General features: G+C 47.2%; 1 protein-coding gene across 1 annotated transcript; it reads right to left on the bottom strand.

The window, feature by feature from the left end:
* Positions 1 to 465: 465 nt before the first annotated feature.
* Plek2 (pleckstrin 2) lies at positions 466 to 14,200 on the bottom strand. The gene is made up of 9 exons (XM_057783187.1): positions 14,159 to 14,200; positions 8,175 to 8,339; positions 7,238 to 7,419; positions 5,743 to 5,834; positions 5,236 to 5,423; positions 4,926 to 5,027; positions 3,736 to 3,819; positions 1,851 to 1,929; positions 466 to 949 (listed from the first exon to the last, which is right to left on the bottom strand). The coding sequence occupies exons 1-9, from the start codon at positions 14,198 to 14,200 to the stop codon at positions 822 to 824; spliced, it is 1,062 nt and encodes a 353-aa protein (XP_057639170.1). The 3' UTR covers positions 466 to 821.
* Between the last annotated feature and the right edge of the window lie 8,943 nt (positions 14,201 to 23,143).

The following is a 23,143-nucleotide window of genomic DNA, read 5'->3' as shown; positions in this document are numbered from 1 at the left end:
TTTTTTTTTTGACAAATTTTTTCAGGAGTCTGTGACTTGTATATTTGCTGTCTTATTCTGCAAAGCAAACAGTATCCTGTGAACATTAAATAGTCTGCCAGCATCCCCACTGTGAGATGTGTCGTCATAGTGACAAGTTGCTTGACGTTTTCCCATAACCAGTTTCTGTAATACATAGAGCCTTACAGGGAGTAAACCTGTAGGGATCATAGAACTGTATAAAAACTATAGAAACAAATGTCAGTCTTTATTAATTCCAGAAATGTGAATTGTTGAGATCACTTAAGAAAAGTATCTTGAGACTAGAGTATTTAATATAGCACAGTCCAAGTTAGTGTTCCAACAAAGAGATACATCTATGGTCCCCAAAGACACAAATTTTTTGTGTTTGTTGTGGTTTCTTGAGATGACTTCTCTGTGTAGACCAAGCTGGGCTCGAACTCACAGAGATCCACCTGTCTCTGCTTCCCAAGTGCTGGAATTAAAGGTGTGCCCCACCACTGCCTTGCAAGACAGATTTCTGTCCTTCAGCTGCCTCCTAACAGCTTTTCCAGCTTTTCAGGTCATTCACAGAAGACGGAGGGAAGTCACTCCACCAGTATCATCTAAGGAACCATCTTGAGTAGTCTCGCTCCAAAGCAGTACAAAAGGGACAATGTTAAAGACTTCCAAGAATTGAGCGCGGGGGCTCAGGATTGCCTAGGCAAGTCCTCTACCACTGAGCCACATCCCAAGCCCAGTCTTGTACTCCAGTTCTCCGTGAAATCCCATTTGTATTGGATGATAAGAATGAACAGGAACCCTAGTCCTGTTCCCTTAGATCATGTTAGCTTCTTGATAGCTTCAATCCACTCTGCTCGCTCAGCCTTGCTACTGGCCTGGATATAATAGTGTGTGTCGTCCTTCGTAATCACTTTGAAGAGATTTCCTTGGACATTCCCTTTAACTCCTACACAGGAGAAAAGAAGTATTAAACATGTCAACTTCTAGCTTGAAGAAGCTGAGCATCAACTAAGACAAAAACATGATAAAGTATTTCCACTCCCTACAACCATGCTTGCCCATGCTACCCAGAGACCTACAGTTTCATTCACATCAAAAAAATCTCCTATTTATGTTAAAAGAGGCACAGAATTTCATGTTTGCTTAGAATTGACTTTGTGTCTATTTCTACATCCACAAGATAGAAATGATGCTACCTTCCTATCATAGCTGGAGATAGTAAAATTATTATGGATAGAAAATGAAAGCATGGGGCTGGAGAGATGGCTCAGGGGTTAAGAGCAATGGCTGTTCTTCCTGAGGACCTGAGTTCAGTTCCCAGCAACCACATGGTGACTCACAATCATCTATAATGAGATCTGGTGTCCTCTTGTGACCTGCAGGCAGAATACTGTATACATAATAAAACTTTTTTTAAAAAAAAATGAAATATGAAAACACTGTGGCCCTTAGCTGCAACTTGGAAGCTTATGGGCCATCAGCTAAGAAGCCGGGCGGTGGTGGCGCACGCCTTTAATCCCAGCACTCGGGAGGCAGAAACAAGCGGATCTCTGAGTTCGAGGCCAGCCTGGTCTACAAGACCTAGTTCCAGGACAGGAACCAAAAGCTATGGAGAAACCCTGTCTCGAAAAATCCAAAAATAAAAAGAAACTAAGAAAGAATATAAAAAAAATAAGGATTATTCAGTTATATTAAAACACATCCTTTGTTTCTAAAATGGACTTCAAAGATCACATCATTGTCTCACTGAGGAAAGACCCACTTGATTCTCAGAGCTCAGGCTCTCACCACCTCACCAGGGGCGTTAATGACATGCTGATCTTCAAGCCAGAGCTGAAGTTCCTTACCAGTAGGAACACCATTATCCTCCAGAGCAGACACAAGGGACCCACGAAGAGAAAACCCACCTACCGGCCTGTTCTCTTCCTGTGAAGGAGAGACTGATTAGTAATTCCATGAACACAGAAAAAGAACACACATCTTCCCCTATGCCTGACCTGCCAGGCCACTGCTAAAGGCACTTCAAATTGTCTGTAATAGATGTGGCTGAACTTGGGCATCATTGCCCAAGGAACATGTACCAGTGAGGCATTTGGGGCCTGGGCGTAGCAGCAGTGCACTAAGGTCTGGCAGAGTTGAGCAACAATCTCATCCGACATTCCACCAGAAGCATGCCCTGGCTTCTTTAACCTTTGTCAACAATATACGGTTATGACGGGTATTCCTGCACATTGGACATTGCTGTGTAAGTCTCTAATTATGTGCTCAGCATGAAGCAAGACGGGTTTATGCTATCTGGATGGTTAAAGAGCAACTTCGCACACCAGAAGCCTCGGCCCTTGGTCCCCTCCGTTAATAATCAATACTGAATGCGGTGACTCCAGAAAACAAAAGCTAAAGCAGTTATTAACAATGAAAAAGTGTTGACTTAGGTACCAGAGGATGAAAGCATCAAGAAGGGGTCCCGCACTGCAGGCATCTGCAGCAGGCAGCTTCAAGGGGAGACTGATTTGGCCTTGAGAAGCGGGTCCTGGGTACTGGGAAAGATTTAACCCAGCAATAAGAAGAGTAATAGCAAAGTCTTAGAGCAGATTAATAGCAAAAGGCCCTGGACTCACCAAGGGCACAAAGTACTTGGCTCTAGATTAAGAATTAAAAGCTTATACATTTGTTGATATTTTCCAAGTTTCAAAAAGGCTTAGTATAGCTGGAGATGTAGCTCAGTTGTTAGCATCCTTGTTTAGCCTACACAGAGTTTTGGGTTCAATCTGGATTAATGGTACATGCCTATAATCCCAGTATTCAAATTCATCTTGGCTACACAAGTTTGAGACCAGCCAAGGCTACATGCTATGCTATCTTTAAAAATAAAACAAACAAACCAAACAAACAAAAAAAAAGATTTTGAGACAGCCATGGTAACAACACTACTAGGACTTACAGATCAATGGGTGCCTTTTGGAGGCCCAAGAGTTTGGTCCCTCAGTCAGCTCTCCTTCTATCCCTCTTTCTAGGCCTTAGCTAGCACACATTGTGCTCGGCGGGGAATTGAGAGCATTCCTCCATTAGGCTAAGGGGGTCCTGACTGAAACTCATATCAGTCAAGGCTGAACTCCCCGACTAGAGCGCCATTTTTCTTTTGATTAGAATTAACTCAGCACGAGTTAATGAGGTGCTATTTATGAGAAACATGGAGCAACAATTCCAGACTCAAAAAGTAATGTGTAAGCCGGGCGGTGGTGGCGCACGCCTTTAATCCCAGCACTTGGGAGGCAGAGGCAGGTGAATCTCTGTGAGTTCGAGACCAGCCTGGTCTACAAGAGCTAGTTCCAGGACAGGCTCCAAAGCCACAGAGAAATCCTGTCTCGAAAAAAAAAAAAAAAAAAAAAAAAAAAAAGTAATGTGTAAATTAAATACAATAAAGAGAAAATTTCAAGGGTGAAAACAAGAAGTTGAGGGAGGCAGGATTTGTAGGCCAGCTAGATGAAGAGGATCAGAGCACCACTTAGGAGTCTCCCTCTCCCCGCAAAGCAGGCTCTGGGGAAAGTAAAAGAATGAAGGTCCTCCCATGGCAAGTGGGTACAGAAGACCATGCACGGAGAAGACAACTCTATGACAGAGAAGTATGGACGGCAAGGAACCATGGTGCAATGCGGGAGAGGACACACAGCCGTTGCCCGGTCTGCACAGACTCCAGAAGCAGCCCAGTCCCAAGGGACAGGGGTCACTCACTTTAGAAGGGTCGTAGTAGTGCAGGAAAGCTGGATCCTTCCTCAGAACAAATCGGCGCACCTTCCAGTTTTTCCTCTTGTGCCCCTGTGGGAAAGAAAGGGCTCAAGCTCTACATTTCCTTCCCTCTTCCATGCGTCCATCTGACAAAGCCCTAACAAGCCAGCCTGCTCCAATGGGACTACATCCCAAGGACAGTCTGCAAGAGACTCAGGGATCACAGTGACGCCATCCCTGCTCAGCGGCACCGCGGCCATAAGAGCACACTAGTTGACAGAGAGCTGAGTTAGCACTGAAGGGAAGGGGACACGTCACCCCAGCACTCCGGAAGGGAAGCACTAAAGGGCTGAGACTGGAGCTCAGTGGTAGGGTTGTTAGCCAAGCAAGCACAAGACCCTGAGTTCAATTCCCAGTGCTGAAAAACAAAAAGGCGAGGGGGCTGGGGAGATGGCTGTTCAGTGAAGAGCATTTGGTGCTCTTGAAGGGGACGCTAACAACCATCTTTAACACCAGTTTCAGAAGATCCAAATCCCTCTTCTGATCTCTCTGAGTACTGTACACACAAACGTGCAGACAACACACCCATATGCACAAAAATATTTTTAATAATATTAAATATATTTAGCTAAGTTTAAAGGAGGAGGACAGAACAAACAGCAATTGAATCAGCAGTTCACAGCCCACATTGTTCCTAGGCCTCACTGAACCCAATTGAAGATCAACTTGGTCCAAAAGCAACCCTATAGCTACATGTATATTTGGGCTTTTTATTTTATTCTATGTTTGATTTTCACCGTTTTTCACTCTGACAGGATAGCACTGGCTATCCTGGAACTCCCTCTATAGACCAAGCTGGCCTAGAACTCACTGAGATCCTTCTATCTCTGCCTCCTGAGTTTGGGGGTTCAAGGCATGCACCACTACCGCCCGGCAGAAGTTGCTTTTTAATGTGACAATTACTTGTGTGTACATTTTTTTGAAACAGTTCTTGGGTTTGGTATGTGTAGGTGAGAATGAGCATGTGTGTATTCTTCGCTTGCCTCTTGCAGCTGGGGAGGGGGTGGCCCTGTTTTGTGGAGCCCACTAATAAAGAAGGCACTCCAGCATCCTCAGCTCCTGCCTCCCTCTGGGCTTTTCCTGCCTCCTTCAAGTGCGACAGCTCAACGTTTCCTCTGGCTCAAGGGCAGTCATACCTGCTTGGATAGGTAGCCTTGCTTGACCACTATGCCACTTAACTCCATGGTGCTGAGACTGATCTCCTCCTTGGAGCTGACCTTCTTCTTGTAGCTTTCAGCCTGGTGGGAAGGGGAAGACAAGGGCTTGTGACAAACGAACCCCAAACCCAGGCCATGGGAGCTGCAACTGCAAAGAGGATTCCTCAACACAGAAGCCCCTTGTTCCACATACCCTGGGCCTTCTCTCTGGCTCCAGACTCCCAACTCCTACCCTTGCCACTTCCTCCCCTCTCCCCTCACGGCAAGAAAAGCCTAACCTTTAACTTACAAAAGTGTACAGGGCTGTGGAGTCATCCAGAAACTGCTCGGCCAGATCCCCGGAGCGAATAGCTCCCATGCTCCGGACCCCAACTGGCCTGAGGAAGTTCTCTTCCATAAGCATGGAGGCCAGGGTCACGCCCTCCAGACGGCTGGCTGCAAAGTTGCTGGAGATGAGCCAGTCCACCAACGAGGAGCCTGTGTCAGGACAAGGACAAACCTGTCAGATCATGGGTCAGCTCTACCCTAGCCTACTCAAGGGGCTCGGTGAGCTACATCATCGACCTTAACCTCCTGGAAAGTCTCAGGTTCTACCATAGAGCAGCCTGAGGGTCACATCCAACCGAGGGTCACATCCAGTGCTCAGAGCTGTAGCCATACCCACAGGTGGCCCTCACAGCCTATCCCATTTCTTTGCAGGCAGCTCGGTCCCCGTTATAAACTGGTCAAGCAGTCGGATAAGCGCCAGTCACTATGTCCCAGATCTCCAACCTGGCCATGGGACAGACAAGCTCACCCAGGAAGGTCTTTTTGTAGGTGCTTCCCTGCTCCATGTTGGGACACGGCCGAATTCCACTGCTGCTGTCATGCAGCTTGTCCACAATTCGACTACACAGAAAGAAGACAAAAGAAAAGACCCTGGTCACACTCACACTGTCTGTGATGGGGGGGACAGAAATCATGATATAAATTATGGTATCAGTTCACGAGACAAAGCAAGGGACAGATGGTATGACACACACCACAGAGACAGGCTTTGGTTATCAATCAAAATCTAATAGACATGACTTTCAGGTGCTCCTCTTCTTGGTCATCTAAACGTTCAAATAATTCCACACTGGGTAAGTGTTTCTGTTGACATAAAGCTAAACAGCTGTGACTGTTTAAAACCCAGGGGCCCTCACAGCTCCCTGCGATCTGCATCTGAACTCCCGCAGCTTCTCCTTTGTAGCTTTCCTTTCTGACTCTACCTTCTCGTCTGCACCTCCCTGTACTCAGCCTGGCTTAGCAGCTATGTGGACCCACGGGTGTGCGCACACTGTGCTTCAGAGACTGGTGTGAAGTTCCATGAGTTCAGGAACATACTTGCATCCCATCTAGGATGGCTGTAACAGCGAGGCTGCTTGGGAGGCTATGGGGCATCACCATGATGGAAACGCCTGTCATACATCTCTGTGGTACGGTATCACCAACACCGCTGACTGGCCTTCCCTTGGCAGATGTGGCAACTGCCACCACCAGTGAAAGTTCTTCTCTATGTATGTCGCTGGGGTGAAAGGCCTTTGAGACCTTGTTTATTACCGCTTACCTCTGCCGTGCGCCTGGCCCAATGCATGACATTCAACAGACACTCAATAACTGCCTCTTTTTACTTTATAAAATTGACACATAAGAATTGTACATGTTTGGGCTGGAGAGATGGCTCAGCGGTTAAGAGCATTGCCTGCTCTACCAAAGGTCCTGAGTTCAATTCCCAGCAACCACATGGTGGCTCACAGCCCTCTGTAATGAGGTCTGGTGCCCTCTTCTGGCCTTCAGGCATACACACAGACAGAATATTGTATACATAATAAATAAATAAATAAATAAATATTAAAAAAAATTGTACATGTTTGTGATGTACTTCATGATTTCTTAGATGGTTGAATGGGGAATCCCTCTAAACAATAAGGCAGCCATTACTTACCACTGAACTGCAAACGAGACCTGTCACATAACCCTAAGCACTCTGCCTAAAATGGAATGGTGGTCTCCACTTCATTCACTAAGATATTATGACTTGGTAGAGGCCCTAAAAGGAGAGCCTTTTACATAAGAGAGCGGAGCTAAATAAGGCACGTTCCAAGCAGTCGATCCAGCATAACCAGGACAAAGAAATCTGCTGGCTCTGAAGCACAATGGTGGACTAGCCAAGCCTGTATTGTACCATAGGGCCCCCCTTCCCCACTAAATGGTCAGGAGAGGCTGTAGGGATGCCAGACGGAGTCAGGGCAGGCAGGTGGAACACTCACTGCAGGCTGATGTGGGGGGGCAACTTGAAGGAGTTTTTCTGTATGTGGAGTTGCTGGACCTTCCCCGGCTGCCCTGCGTGGATAGCCCCTGTTATCTCAAAGGCCCAGGAGTCCCTCTCCTCTCGAGAACAGGCCTCCAGGAAGTACTCAGTGGAAGTTCGGGTCTTCAGTTTAATGAGAAGCTGTGGGAAGAGAGAACCAGACAGACTGATACTCAGAGGGGAACCGGGCAAGGGAATGCTGGCAGCAGGAGGATCCCGGAGACCATGTATCCAGCGATGCCTGGTGCCCAACCCTACCCACACTCGGCAGGTGGGCTGTACAGATTGATTGGGATACATCCGAGATCCAAGACAAGGAACTCATGGCCCCCTAAAGCAGCCTTTCCCTTCTGCACGGATTAATGCAGAATGCATCCCAACACTGTGACTCTGACTCATCCCTCCAGACCCACAGCCTCACTTCCTATCACAAGCCCTCTCCAAAGAGGGGAACTCCCGTGCTCTGCGGTCAGATGAAGCCAGACACAAAACGCAGCTCTGCCCCTTGGCTAGGAATGCCAGGTTATCTCAGGAACCTCACGGAGCTGCAGCATCTCCAAAGACACTGCCAGCTACCCTGGAGGACTGCCAGCAAAGCCCCTTCCATCCCTGTCTCCAGTTCAAGCACCGCCAAGCCACCCACTTATTCTTCATGTGACACAGTTTCGATTCCTTCCCAAAAGCTTTGCCCTCTGCTGCATGCTCAGCCCTTGGTGGGCATTCTCAGAGAACCCCACCCAGGATGGAACATTCTGCTCCAGGACGAATGACAGCTAAAAGAGGCTTAACTATTTGCCCTGGATCATGAGATAGCCAGGATTTGAACCCAAATCATTTCATGACAGCCAAGGGGCAAGGTGGCTAGAATGGGACCAGGCATGAGGATGCTCACGTACCGGCCGGTTTTCATACTCCAAGCAGGGGCAGGTGATGGTGCAGCCATCGAGAAGGATCCTTCCCTTGGGTGGGGTCACTCGCCGGCCACCCTCTAGCTTGTAATACAGGAGTGTGTTCTGCCGAAGGATAAACCATCGTGCCTTCCAGTTGGGGACAATGTGGCCCTATGGACAGACAGACGGACAGACAGGAAAGCCCGGTGGTGAGGTGATGCAAGGGAGGATACAAGGGAGAATACAGCACTAGGAAGAGGAAGCCCATGGCTCCAGCAAGCAGTGTGGGCTGAGAGACAATGTACAGTGACGGAGGGAGCAGGAATCATACTGGGCTCTCCTTTGCTCATCTCCTCTGAGTTGGAGGCAAAAGCCTTTGACCTGGGCCTTTTATTTCCTATTGACCTTTGCTTGTCTATAAATCTCCCCAACCAGGGGTGGGGATCAAACCCAGGCCCTCTGGCACGTCAGACAAGTGTTTTGCCTCCGAGTTATACATCCCAGAACCAGTTCATAAAGTTTGAGGAAAACTACAAAATATAAAAAAAAAGTCACTCACTTTTAATTCTTTTATTTTTTTATTTATTTTTTTAAAATTTTTATTCTTTTTTAATTAAAATTTCCACCTGCTCCCCGTTTCCCATTTCCCTCCCCTCCTCCCAAATATTGCCCCCTCCCCCCACTTTTAATTCTTTTAGTACAAGACAGTCATTGTTAATATCTGGTGTTTCCTTCCAGCCTTCCTTTTACCACGACTGTCTGTATGCAAATAATCATGTGTGTATGCATGCATTTAGAGAGGGTATTATGTGTGCATGTAGAAAGATCTAACTATGTAACCCAGGCTGGCCTGGAACTCGTGATTCTCCTGCCTCAGACAAGGTAGTGCACAGCTTTAATTCTAGCACTCATGAAGCAGACAGGAAGATCTCTGTGAGTTCAAAACCAGCCTGGTCTACATAGAGAGTCCCAGGCCAGCCAGGTCCCTGCCGTCAGAAATAAATAAAAATTTAAAAATAAAATTAAAAATAGATAAATAAAAAGAAAGTTTAGGCCGGGCGGTGGTGGCGCACGCCTTTAATCCCAGCACTTGGGAGGCAGAGGCAGGCGGATCTCTGTGAGTTTGAGACCAGCCTGGTCTACAAGAGCTAGTTCCAGGACAGGCTCCAAAACCACAGAGAAACCCTGTCTCGAAAAACCAAAAAAAAAAAAAAAGAAAGTTTAGTGTGTGTGCATGTGTATGTAGCTAGAGACTGAACCCAAGGCATCGTGTGTGCAAGGTGAGTATTCTGTGAACTTATTATATCTCCATCCCCTAGTAATATAATTCTAAAATTATTATAAATGATTCTCTGTGGGTTTGTGATGGTGGGAATCAAACCAGAGTCTCAAAAATGTTAGGCAAGCACTTCACCATTAAATCGCAGATCCTAAAACATTTTGTTTTTGTTTTGGGGTTTTGTTTTTTGGTTTTTCGAGACAGGGTTTCTCTGTGGTTTTGGAGCCTGTCCTGGAACTAGCTCTTGTAGACCAGGCTGGTCTCGAACTCACAGAGATCCGCCTGCCTCTGCCTCCCAAGTGCTGGGATTAATTGTTTTTGTTTTTAAGGACAGCAGGGTCTTGCCCAGATTGGATTTGGACCTATGATCCTCCGGCCTCACGATCTGAGTTCTGAGATTGTATGTGTATATTATAATAACCAGAAAATGATATATTATTTTTATTACAGTAAAATAATAATTTTAAATTCAAATAAGCAAAAAGTCTCAATGAGCTATTTAAATTGGTCAGATAAGGAAGGCAGGCAAGAGTGAGCACAGAGCACAAACCACCCTTGGGCTTGGGATATAGCCAGGCGGTGGAGCCCTTGCCTAGTCTCTATGAGGTCTCAGGCTTGAGTCTCAGCACCAAAACCATTGCAGCACTTCCTCTTTAAGAGCATCTGTGTGGCTCTACATGACTTGGGCACCGACTTGTGGGGAAGGTATGGGTTCCTGGTAGGCAGAGGTTTCCCTTCTGTGTCATGGTTTGATCTTCAGACCATGAGGAACTTCAAGCAGAAGCAGAACAAGTTTGGGGTCTTATGTTAAAAAAAGTCCCTCTGGAATTGGGGATGTAACCCAGCTGGGATTGTGCTTGCCTGTTGGGGACTGCAGACCCTCAGACCCTGAATTTTCTATAACTCTTTGACTGCCGGAGTAAATAGCTTGTTTTCCTGTGCTTGCAGCTGCTCTGGGCACGAGACCCTCATGAGTTCCTGATGGCAGGGAACGGTTTCTGGTAGGCTTGCTGCTGAAAAAAATCCCGAGAGCTGGGGAGTGGCCATTAGTCAAGGAGAGCCCTATATAAGCTGCCCTGGAACACAATAAATTTTGCATTCTTGTTTCAAGGATGACCTCTCTCTCTCTCTCTCTCTCTCTCTCTCAAATTCCAGCCCCTTGCCTGACTCACGAACCTTCCCATGGTGCAGGGGCCACACTTGCCTAACAGAAATGAAGCCCTCACCACATAAGCTAGGCCTGGTGACTTAAGCCTGAACTCCAGGGATGGAGGAAAAAGGATCAGAAGTTCAAAGCCATCCTCAGCTACATAGTGAGTTCAAAGACAGTCTGGACTAGAGTCTGCCTCAAAAATCAATCAATCAATCAGTCAGTCAGTCACTCTGGTCAGGCTTAGTGGCACACTAATCTGTAATTACACCTGAGGCAGGAGGATCACAAGTTTGAGCCTACTCAGTGAGACCCTGCCTCAACAAAACAGTCATTCTGACCACCGTATGCTGGAACAAGTGAAAGAAACAATGAGACAGCAGTGGGGACCTTCACCAGGAGGCCTCTGGAATAACCTCACACCTCGAAGGAAACCACCAGTGTTCCTGCTCTACAGATCAACCACAGGTAAGTCTTGGTGTACACCGGCAAAGTGAGTCTAGGTCCAAATAAACCCAGCCCCCACCCCTCCACCTAGGCACTGGTTCCTAGAAGTCTCTCTCTTCAGGCTTCTTGTCTGTAAGCCACTGACTGGGGCACAAGCCAGTTCCTTTAGGGGAAAGGAGGAGCCCCATGAGATGGGCAGCTCAGGGTTGTACTAAAGAAGCACAGAACGTAACAGCTAGAGACACTGTCCTCCCTAACTTTAATGAGGGAACAGCCAGGCCTGGTAGCTGTTAATCCCAGCACTCTGGAGACAGAGGCAGGCAGATCTCTGGGAGTTAGTTCAAGGCCAGCCTGGCCTATAGAACTAATTCAGGACAGCCAGGGTTGCACAGAGAAACCCTGTCTTGAAAAAAGAAGGAGAAGTAGATTTGATATCATAACCATTTTTATATACCTGTTTAATAATGGTTTAATTCATCATTTATCTCAGGAGATATGTGAGCAGGGGTGTTTGGTTGATTGGCTGTGTTACGTGTTTATTTGAGAAAGGGTTTCCCTAGGTAGCCTAGGCTAATCTCCAACCAAGGATCCTCCTCCCTCTGCCTCCCACGTGCTGAAATATATGTGTGAGCCACTACACCAAGCTTCTAGACTATTTCATACATACAAAATATTTTGTTGGGCTGAGATGCAATTTAATGGGTAGAGGGCTTGCCAAGCTGGATTGAATCCTCAGCCCCAGATAAACTGGACGAGATGCACATGCCTATAAACCAGTACTTGGGAGGTGGAGGCCGACAGATTAAGGAGTTCACGGTCATCATCAACAGTTTGAGGCTACAGTGGCCTCAAAAAAAAATTGATAAAGTTCTTACTGTATTTCCCTGAGATAGAGTCCTGGAGCCCTATAGTTGATGTCTCAGGCCAGCATGTTGCTCAAGCCTGGCAGCAGCGCCTATATTTCAACTCTCCTCACCACAGAGCCATATTCCTCTACCCCCACCCCCATCCGCACCCCCACCCCGCTGCTCCTCCCCCTGAGAGCCAGGTCTGGCAACTGCCCTGTGTTTTGCCTAGAGTTTGGTTCTTTCTTGTCTGGGCAGGATTAGGAGCCAAATCCATCATGCCCTTGCTTGCCTCCAGCTAAGCCTCCCAAGAGATGGCTGCTCTACTCTCTCCTTCCCCCATCCCACATCTGCGAACCCTCCCAAACTACCCAGTGCCACCCCGACCCTGTAGCTCCCCAGGGGGCACAACACAAGGATAGCTGCTGCCACTTGAGAGGCAGTGGGAGCAGGTGGTGATCTTAGTGGAGATCTCGGGCCAGGAACCAACGTGACTTCTGCTTGCCTCAGGATCAGGCTGGAAGGAGGCATTGGTGCTTCAGCTTCGCCCTCCGCTGACTCCCTGCATCCTAGACGAGGCCTCCCAGAAGACAAGGGCAATCCTCTTCTGTGTTGTGCTGAGCCTCAGCCCTCCCGTCTCTACATAGTAGAGATAGTGGGGAGTCATGTAGGCAACCCCAGGAATAGGCAGAGGCCCACAAAGCCCTATCTGAACGGTTTGGCCTGGAGATGATCCCACGCCTTCACCAGCCAACCCCATATCACACCACCTCAGTCATCTCACAGGCTTGCAGCACCCTGGGAGACAGAGCTTTCCTTGTCACTCTGACCTGGGTGAACCATCTCATTTAAACGACAAAGACACAAAGTGAGCATGGAATTCTGGACAGACGGACACCAGCCTGACCAATGACCTGGCATCAGCTTCCTTGCTTATAGCTTTGAACAAAGCACACCTTGTCTTCCTAGATCACACACTGTGCAAAGCAAGGCAGACACTGTGTAAACAGAATAGGAAAGGGATTTGAGCTTTCAGGGCTCTGGAGCTGGTGTGTGGCCGGGTAAACAATGAGGACAACCGCTTTACCCTCATCACCCCACTTCCTAAGGCTGTAAGCCCAGAACGGCTCAGTCTAGAATTTATTTATCTGTTTGCTATGCTGTTATACTAATATAAATGTTCAGTGTCGACATCAAAGTTAATTTTTTTAGGTGTTAGTGGTCAAACCCAAGATTTCCTGCAGGCTAGGTAAATGTCATTCTGCTGAACCCTAAAATTTTTTCTTTCAGGTTCTTTCATTCATTTTCTGCCTTGATTTTAGGGCATCCCGGGAGTCCCAAAATGTCCCCTGTTTGGACTCTTGCTTCTTCACCACGGGGTAATGGGGATGAACTAAGGATGGAATCCGTGTCCCATCTAATACTCACTGTAAGCAAGCTATCTCATCTTACTGATACTCATTCTTCTCATCTATAAATGATAGCAACAGCTGTTCTGCCAATCACTAATCCTGCAGGACTGATGAAGGATGAAACAAGACAGTCAAGTGGTAAAACACACACACACACAACTACACACACATACACACACACACACACACACACACGGGAGGGGGTGCCTTTCTCCCTCCCAGATTGTAAACTACACGGCATGTCCATGGTACTTTATATTTCAATATCGAACTGTTATATGTTTTAATTGACACTTGACTGTGTATATTCATAGGGTACATACATCATGACGTCAATCATAGGCATGGTATGCAACAATCGCATCAGGGTAATCAGCATATTCATCACCTCAAATATTTATTATTGTTTCATGGTGTCGGAAACATACAAAATCCTCTTAGCTATTTCAGAATACATTTTAATTGCAGTCCACCATAGCTAACCTTCTGCCACAGAATGTTAGAAGTCATTCCTTCTTTCCAACTGTACCCTTTATAACCATCCTCTCTCTCCACCGTGCACCCCACACTTCTTAAGAAATTGTAACAAGGTGTGTGATGTTTGCGTAGCTGTGGACTTGGACCTTGAGCATACTAACCATGGGTCCTGACCCTGGCCTTGTCCTCAGTCCCAATTAAGTTGTTTTAAGAGATCCGTGCCAGAGCCAGCCCCGAGCCACAGTAACCAAACCGGATCCGCCTTTGCGGGCCGGGAGGGTTGGCCAGCAGGCGCGCTCCCCAGCCTCGCCCGTGCGTCCAGCCACCGCCCGCTCCGCTATCCCCACCGCCACGCGGGCGCGAGGCCGAAGAGCACTCACCCTCTTCACGAGGAAGCCCTCCTTGAGCACGCCGTCCTCCATGTCGCTGGTCCAGGTGAGCTGTCCCCGCGATTCGCCGCCTGAGCCGCCCGCTCCCAGGAAGCCGCTCCCGCCCGGCGACGCCCCCTGGCGCGTATCCAGTGCCAGAGCCTTGGGCCCCGCGGGCAGGAAGTCTGGCCAGGTCGGGACTTATACACCGACCTTCCCACGCGAGGTGCCTGCAAGCCCCACCCCGCGCGATCCGCCGTGGTCGCCCAAGTAAATGACCCTGGACGGGTGTCTAGACTTGTGAGCCATCCCTGAGCGCGGAAGAAACAAACAGGGGAGTGTGTAGATGGGTGGAACTGAGCTAGGAGGGCAATAAAATCACAAATTTAAGGCGGCTGGCACAGTCTACAGGGCCTTGTGCCCATAACACACTCCACATCACACCATCCTCATCTGAAAAAAAAAAAAATCTAAGTACCGAAGATTTTAGCAGTCATCCGTATAAATCATACTTTAATGCAATATTTTAAAGTCAAAATTAATAGGCATTATTGATGATGAACAAACTATCCTGAGAAAATCAACACAATGTTCTACTACGCCATGCCAGCATCTGAAACAAAAGTAAACTACGGGTATTGCTGATGGGCTTAGAATCCCTGATATTTCTTCTTTACTGTCGGCAGGAGAAAGACCCAGGGGTGCCTAGGAGCAATGAGACTGCTGGACAAGAAGAGGGAGGTGATGGCATGGAGAGAATGCGATACCCTCCAAGCGGGCTCTCAACCTACCCCTAGGGTCCTCTGTGGCTCTGTAACAGACATACGCCTTCACCATTAAAGCCAGGAGGCCTGGCAGAGGGCACGGTATTGTGTTACCAGGCAAAAGCTTCCTAGGTTTTGAATCCAAAGGCAACAGGGTTTCCATTCTCCTTTCAATAGTAGTACTAGGCTTCATTTGCAGCATCCCAACTCCAGGAGGCAAAGACTATGTTTTCCAGGAAACTGAACTTTCAAGCCATTAACACTTAACTGAAGACCTCACAGCCCAGGGCATTTTGAGCACACTGGCTTCTGAACCCCAGCAGGGCTCAAGCCAGGCTAGGAAAGGCTGCAGAAAGTTGATCCTGAGCCGGCTCCTTCTTGGAGGCTTTGACAGGGCCTTTTCTTGGGAAAATGGGATCGTCGGTGAGTTCTCTGAAGGGGACAAGGTTGTCCTTTCTCCCCAGTACAGCTGCTGCACTTCCTGGAGGGAAGCCCCTGCCCTGGCCCACCCTGTCTGATTCACTGGACCTTCAGCATGAGTCACTGCTCCTGCCTTCCCCAATCTGTGGTGACTGCTCCATCAGCTACCAGGGAACCCCAGTGACATAAGCCCCGCTCAACCACAGGAAGGAGGTGGGGGAGATGGAAGTAAGCAGACTGAACAGACAGCTTGGACATGGGGAGGAGGCAGGGTGAGGAAGGAGCCTGCAGACTCAGGAGCTCGCCTTCCTTCCTCTCGTGTGTCAGTGTGTGGAGAAAGCTGTTAGGTGGGTGTTCACGCGTGTGGTGACGCTGCCTGAGGTGAATTCCTGCCATTAGCGAGTCATTCCTTGGGCTTTGGAAAAGAATCTACATACAGTAGAGTCTTATTCACAATGAACACATTGGCTTCATGAGTGTATCAGAATGACCATCTGCCCCTAGACATCATCTAATCCAGACGCTGGGTTTTTATAAACCACACACACACACACCCCGAGAAACAACGATTTGTCTAAGGTCTTCATTCTCGTAGTGTCAAAGCAGGGCCAGGATCCAAACTAACAGAACAGTATGTTGCAAGGCTAGCTCTTAGCAAACACAGGGACACCTCCCTCAGGAGTGGCCAGCCCCAGAAATAATGGACTGAGGGGATAGACAGCTCAGCTGTTATGAGCCCTCGTTGCTCTCGTGCATGACCCGGGTTCATCCACCCAGTTATGCCGTCCATAACTCCAGTTCCAGAGGATTTCATGCCCTCTTCTGACTTCCATGGGTACTAGGCATGCACAGGGTACATATATGTTCATGCAGGCAAAACACTGATACACATAAATAATAAACAACAAACAAACAAATAAATAAATCTAAAAATAATACTCTTCCATAGGCCAGTATGGTGATGTATGCCTGTAATTCTAGTACTCTGGAGGTGGAAGCAAGAATTTGGTAAGTCGAAGGCCAACCTGATCTACATAGTGAGCTGCTGGCCAACCTGGGCTAAAAAAATGAAGCCCTCTGTGTTAGTTATTTTTCACTTGCTGTGATAAAATACTAAGACCAAGGGGACTTACAGAAGAAAGAGCTTATTTATGCTTACATTCCAAAGCAATAAGGAAGCTGAGCAATGAGGCCTTTAACTGCAAACACAAAGCAGGAAGGAAGAGCTCAAAGCCAGTGACGCTTCTTCCAGCAAGGATGAACCATTTACAAACTTTGAACCCTGACTTTTTTACTTCCAATAGCCAACATGCATCTTAACAAGTCACTAAAGTGATTGAAATGAATGATTTCAATAGTTGCATAAAATTTCATATGACAAGCCGGGCGGTGGTGGCGCACGCCTTTAATCCCAGCACTTGGGAGGCAGAGGCAGGCGGATCTCTGTGAGTTCGAGGCCAGCCTGGTCTAGAAGAGCTAGTTCCAGGACAGGAACCAAAAAAGCTACGGAGAAACCCTGTCTCCAAAAAAAAAAAAAATTTCATATGACAGTGTCATAACATATTCGGTCATTTACATATTGGTTGGTTTAGCTGTCTTCTATTTGTTTTGTTTTTAATGTGTTTATTACTTTTGGGGGGACAGGGTCTCATTACCTAACCCAGGCTCACCTTGCTTTGAGGATTCTCCTGCTTCAGCCTCCTTGGTGCTGGGGTTACAGATGTGCTAAGTCCTCCATACTCATTACAAAGCTGCTTTTCCAGGCATGTACCCTGTGATCTCCCCACCAGCAGTGCGGTGTCCACACCAGCATCACGGGGTCCACACCAGCATCACAGGGTCCACACCAGCATCACGGGGTCCACACCAGCAGTGCAGTGCCCACACCAGCATCATGGTGTCCACACCAGCATCACGGTGTCCACACCAGCATCACGGTGTCCACACCAGCATCACGGGGTCCACACCAGCATCACGGGGTCCACACCAGCATCACGGGGTCCACACCAGCATCACGATCTCCACACTAGCATCCTGGTGTCCACACCAAGCATCAAACAGTATATTTGAGAAACTGCTCGTTTTCTCCTGAACCAGAGGCATAGGCTGTGTGCCATCTGTCAGAATGAACCCCAGCTTCCTGGAACAACTCCCCCCCCCGCAGTGACTACTGACTGAGAAATGAAAGAAGCCTGTGCCAGGGAAGTCCCAGACAGATGTACTGACCACAGAGAAAGGGGTGCATATGGCATCCTAGAGCCTGTGGTGCACCCAAAAGTACTTAAAAGGTTGAGGTCAGACCTGGGTTTGTTCCCCAGCACTACACTAGTAAGAACACCACCAACAGCACCCCATTGTAAATCAGGGAGTAATTACATTTTTTAATCCACACTCATTTATTCATCTTTAACAGCAGGAGACACTCACAGAATATGTCAGGACAAAGCACCAAGTGCTATGAGCTGTTCACAGGCTTTACCCTTGTCAGTCATCAGCGTAAACAGGAGGAAGGTCACTTAGTGACATAATAAGAAAGGAAAGGTAATCTGGCCAGTGGTGGTGAGTGCCTCTAGTCCCAACATTCAGAAGAAAGAAGCAGGCAGATCTCTGGGTTCGAGACCAGACTAGCCTGGTCTACAGAGTGAGTTCCAGGACAGGGCCACACGGAGAAACCCTGTCTTGAAAAACAAAACAAAACAAACAAAGGCAGTCAGAGACAGAAGAAATTCTGCCTAATTCATGACTCTGCTCAAGTTCGTCCATTAAAATGCCTTGCTACAGAAGGAATACTTCCCAGTCCTCAACTCACCAGGATCTATAATGGTTCAAAAGCAATTCAATATAGGAATTTATATTTTTTTATTTTAAATTTTTGTCTTTTCCCAGACTAATGATGTAATCCTTTTTTGTTGTTTGTTTTGTTTTGTTTTTTGAGACAAGATCCCACTATGTAGTTCAAACTGATCTCAGACATGCTATGTAGCCCAGGTTCAAGACCTTCCTGCCTCAGTCTCTCGGGTGCTACAGGTGAGCGCTCTTTCTGTTTGGACAGTGTAGTGAGCCCAACACTCAGTCACCCATCCATCGTGGATGGAATGGTACATCCTGCAGCACCACTGAGTTGTGATGTCCCCACCCTCAGTGTTAATCAAATCTTCAACTCAGCGGGTTTTCGGAGCCAGAGGCCACTGTTAAGTCAGGCAGCAGCCATATTCTTCTATTCACCGTCTCGTTCACGCATCTGGAGACTCACAGTGTGTCAGAAGTGCCAAGCATGAAGGTCCTTGTCATCGGTCTGGACACAAGGAATGCCACTTGGTGAAAGCTACTGCCACAGTCCTCTCTCCAGCCCCCTTCCATCCCTTCCACCCTGGTTCTTCAGGAAATGCCATCTCTCTCTAGAATCTAAGTCTAGAGGCTCAGCAAGCCTTTTGCAAGGGCCAGAGCCCTTGTTTCCTGCTAGTGGGATCAAACGTTGCCTACCAGCTGGAGACCTCAGAGAGTCAGTCCTGCTGGGGACTGTAAGGTTTTGGGTGGAGCAGGATAATGACTCAGCCCTGTAAGCAGGCAGGAACGGACCTGCTGGAGAGAGATAAAGGCCCCTCCTTGCCTCTCCTGCCCATTTCCCTCCGTTTTTCTCCCTTCACTCCCTTCCCTAATTGTTATTCCTGGAAATTAGGTTTTCCTTTTGCTTATTTTGTTTGGGGTAAAAGAAAACTCGGGGAGGCATAACCTCGGTCTAGGGATATCTGGGAAACTGCAGGCCAGGACAGAGTGGCTATGGTGTTCGGTGTAAGCCTCTGGTCATATCTGCTCCGCAGGCCTCTGTAGCCACCATCTGATTGGTCATCAGAATACCTGAAGGGCCCTTACCAGGACCACGGGCTCCCATCACTTAGAATAAGAAGACTGTGGGCTGCACAAGAGAGACCCTGCTGGGCCACCAAGTGCCTGACCTCACACAGGGCTCCTCCTTGCGGGAGTGGGGACTTCCTCGCCACTTAAAGGCCTGGTCACCACATCCCTGCAGAGCCGCAGCTGACAGTTTTGAGCTTTTTTTTTTTTCTACTTTAAGGAAAAATAGCATGGAGATTCTGGGTCCTATGTTACGTAAGCCTCATTCTAAGAAATCTCGTTTACAACCTAGTTGGAAGCTGTTCATGAAGAAAAAAATAAAATCCAGGCAATCCTGAAGGTGAGCTGGCCCCAGGGAACCTGGAAATTCCCTGACTAGCAGAGCCCTCCCCAGGCAGAGGTTTTTGGTCTCAGCTGAAGATCCCCCTGAGGAGAAGGGTGGAGAAGCCCAACAAGGACCCGCTGAACCAGGGTCTCTGCCCTTCCTGGGTGCTCTGACTGGCTTGAGGGGTCAGAAAGTCCAGCTAGGCCGTCCACCTGCACCCTGAGACTGGCAGGTAAGTATCCTGAGGGCGCTCCCTGCACAGCCCGCCCCACCCTTGGGAGAGGCTGCCTGTTGCTAGGTGGAGCAGTTTGCCGGGTGAAGGCTGCCCCAAACAGCCTCAACAGCAAAGCTAAGAAGTTGAACTCTGATTCGCAGCCATTACGCCCACTTTGTGGTTCCTTCAACTGGGCTGCTCCGACTAGAAATTCCCAGGACGAGTCTAATGCTTCCTTGACTGGTTGCTGCTGAGCAAGTCGGCAGACAGCAGGCGCCCTGCAAGCGAAGGACCTGATAATTGGTACAACTTACACTCCCCTGCTGGGCTGCCACAGCAGGAAAGCAAACTAGTTGTTTGCTGATGCAAATTTTAAGGAGGCACACGCCTCAGAATCATGCCGGGGCAGGATCTGAGAGTGTGTGCCTCCTTTTAGGGTGCACAAGCTTGGCCAGCCTCCTCATTGCTAGCCTTGACTAGCAGTGGGAAGCCAAAAGCCCAAATCAGAAGCTTTTGATTCCCTGCAGGATGCTTGCCCATTCTGTTCTTAAACTTGAGGATCTCCTAGTCTTATGAAGGTAATAATTTTCTCTTCACATTTGAGGACCAGAAATTAAGGTTAAGGTCTATCGAAGGTAAGTATGGGTATGTTTCTAGCAAATGCAAAAATGAAATAAGCAAACAACAGACTGCAGGCTCAGGATTTGATCTTGGTAAAGTGTATAGCCAACCCCACCGAGCTTCTGGCTTTGCTTTATTTATTTATTTTTTAAGGTTTATTTATTTATTATCTATCCAGTGTTTTTCTGCATGTATGCCTGCAGGCCAGAAGAGGGCACCATATCTTATTACAGATGCTTGTGAGCCACCTTGTGGTTGCTATGAATTGAACTCAGGACCTTTGGAAGAGCACCTAGTGCTCTTAACCGCTGAGCTATCTCTCCAGCCTGTTTTGCTTTATTTTGTTTTATCTTTATAGTTTTGTTTTGTTTGGTTTGGTTTGGTTTGATTTTGTTTTTCGACACAGGGTTTTTCCATGTGGCTTTGGAGCCTGTCCTGGAACTCACTCTGTAGATTTTTTAAACACTGATTATTTTTAAATTGTAGCTATGTATTTTACATGTGTGTATGTATACCATGTGCATGCCTGGTGCCCAGGAAGGCCAGAGAGCTTCAGGTTACCTAGAACTGAAATTATAGATGATTGTGACCTCTGATGTGGGTGCTGGCAGTCAAACTTGGGTTCTCCGAAAAAGCCAAGAGCTCTCTTTTTCCCCCTCCAACATAATATTTTTATTGATTATTTGGGAATTTCATATAATGCACCCCAACCACACTTGCTTTTTATTTCTCCCAAGTCCACCCTCTTACCCTTGTGCCCATCCCTAAAAAAGAAAAAGAAATACATCAAAGTGTTATTTCCACTGGGCAAGAATAAGACTACTACCACAATTCTGAGCCAAATTTGAAGAGGCATGTCCCCCCACTCCACCCCCACCCCCCGCAATAGATGCATGTGTTTGAATGCTTGCCTATAGGGAATGGCACTATTAGGAGGTGTGGTCTTGTCGAAGTAGGTGTGGTCTTGTTGGTGGAAGTATGTCGCTGTGGGGGTGGGCTTTGAGGTATCATATGCTCAAGCTATGCCCAGTGTAGGATGCAGTTTACTTCCTGTTGCCTGAAGAATAAGATGTAGAACTCTCAGTCAGCTCCTTCTCCAGTGCCATGTCTTCTCGCCATGATGAAACCTCTGAAACTGTAAGCCAGCCCCAACTAAATGTTATCCTTTGGAAAAACTGCTGTGGTCATGGTGTCTCTTCACAGCAATAGAAACCCTAACTAAGACACAAGCTTTAATTAAATACTGTTCAGGATGATGAACTCTGGCCAGGTCCTTTTCTGGGTTCCCAGAAAGTGGCAGCCAGTCGCATGTTGCAGAGGCTTTTAAAGGCAAACCCATAAGTCGTCTATGTTTCCTAGCAGGTGCAAGCATACATCCTGATGTATTTCCTGACTACATTCCTCCAAGCCGACACGTGATCAAGGACATCCAGTGCAGCTGGCTCAAACAGACTTGTTTAAGGACATGAAAACAAACAATAGCCTCCATCATTTCAGAACGTATACATCCTTGAGCAAGGGGCTTACAGGTTAGAGGCACTTTTGTTTTATGGATCTCTTAGGCACAGTAATTAAAATTTAAAAAGTAGCTTTGGCTCTCACCTTCCCCCCTTGAGTTATATCCTGAGTTAAATCCTTGACTCTGTGTTTGATACCTGTTTTTATTGGGAACCTAATAATTATCATCTTAATGGTACCCAGAAGGGAATTATCATCTAGGTAAGGCATCAGTTATGCAAGAATCAACAGTAATTAGCAGAAACAGAAGGGTCAAAGGTCCTTTGATCATCAGGCTGGCATCATAGTTACTATGTAGGAGGAGCCTGGAAATCAGAACAGGGACCTGTCATTTATCTCATCTCAGGTCCCCTTATATCACATTTTTTTGTATAGTCAGATTATTTCTAATGATTCCCGAATGGTTTGTATAGAAACAATTTTCTCTTAAAGCTATATAATAACCTCTTTGTTGTACATAGAGCAGTTGAGTGCCCTATCAAATTATAGAACGATTCCAGCTAGTGAATCTGTTAAAAGATCTGGGCCTATTTAATTTTAGCAGGTACCTTTCCTGGTATGTCAACAGGCACTATAGATAGTCATTTTGTCCCCTATGCCAGGGAGTTTCAAAAGAAAACTAGTCAACATTCCAGCCAGTTGAAGACAAGGGGCAACATATTCCCTCTGTAACTACTTCCTGCTGAAACTGCAACACTGTTGTCAAGGCTCAGGAGGGCTGGAAGAGACAGGGAGCAGTCACATTGGCTGGATTGGTCCACATCAGCTTTCAGCAAGTTCAGGACTCGCAGCCAGTTTGTAATCAGCAGCTGTCTCCTGGAAGGTGTCTGTCAGCCAAGCAGAACTCTGCGGAGACAGATATTGGAGTCCCTTTGACCTGTGAGAAGTGTAATCAGGTATTACAGCTCCCTTGACTCCCTAAAGCTTACATGAATTTTTCAGTTTACAAAAGAGATAAAAGTTTTAGATAAGTTAGCATTAATCTGTACTGGAATCCACATTGTAGAAAAAGCAGCTAACAGGTGTCTATAAAACAGAGTAGATTCACACCTTTGAGTTACAGTGAAATCTATAGCTTTGGGCTAAAATTCATGAACATTCTTTTCTCCTCTGTCCAGAGGACTGGATATATAGATTTGACACAGGCAGTTTTACCAATGAGACACACCTTTAGACATTTAAAATCTTGAGCTGGTGACTAATCATAAGTAGTCAGCGCACTACCAGCTTATCAGAACTCTATTGATCAAAGTTAAAATGCTGAACTTTTGAAATCTTGG

The sequence above is a fragment of the Chionomys nivalis genome, chromosome 10 (genome assembly GCF_950005125.1).
Source record: "Chionomys nivalis chromosome 10, mChiNiv1.1, whole genome shotgun sequence".
In the NCBI taxonomy this organism is placed as follows: Eukaryota; Metazoa; Chordata; class Mammalia; order Rodentia; family Cricetidae; genus Chionomys; species Chionomys nivalis.
This window is presented reverse-complemented; position numbering and strand designations above follow the sequence as displayed.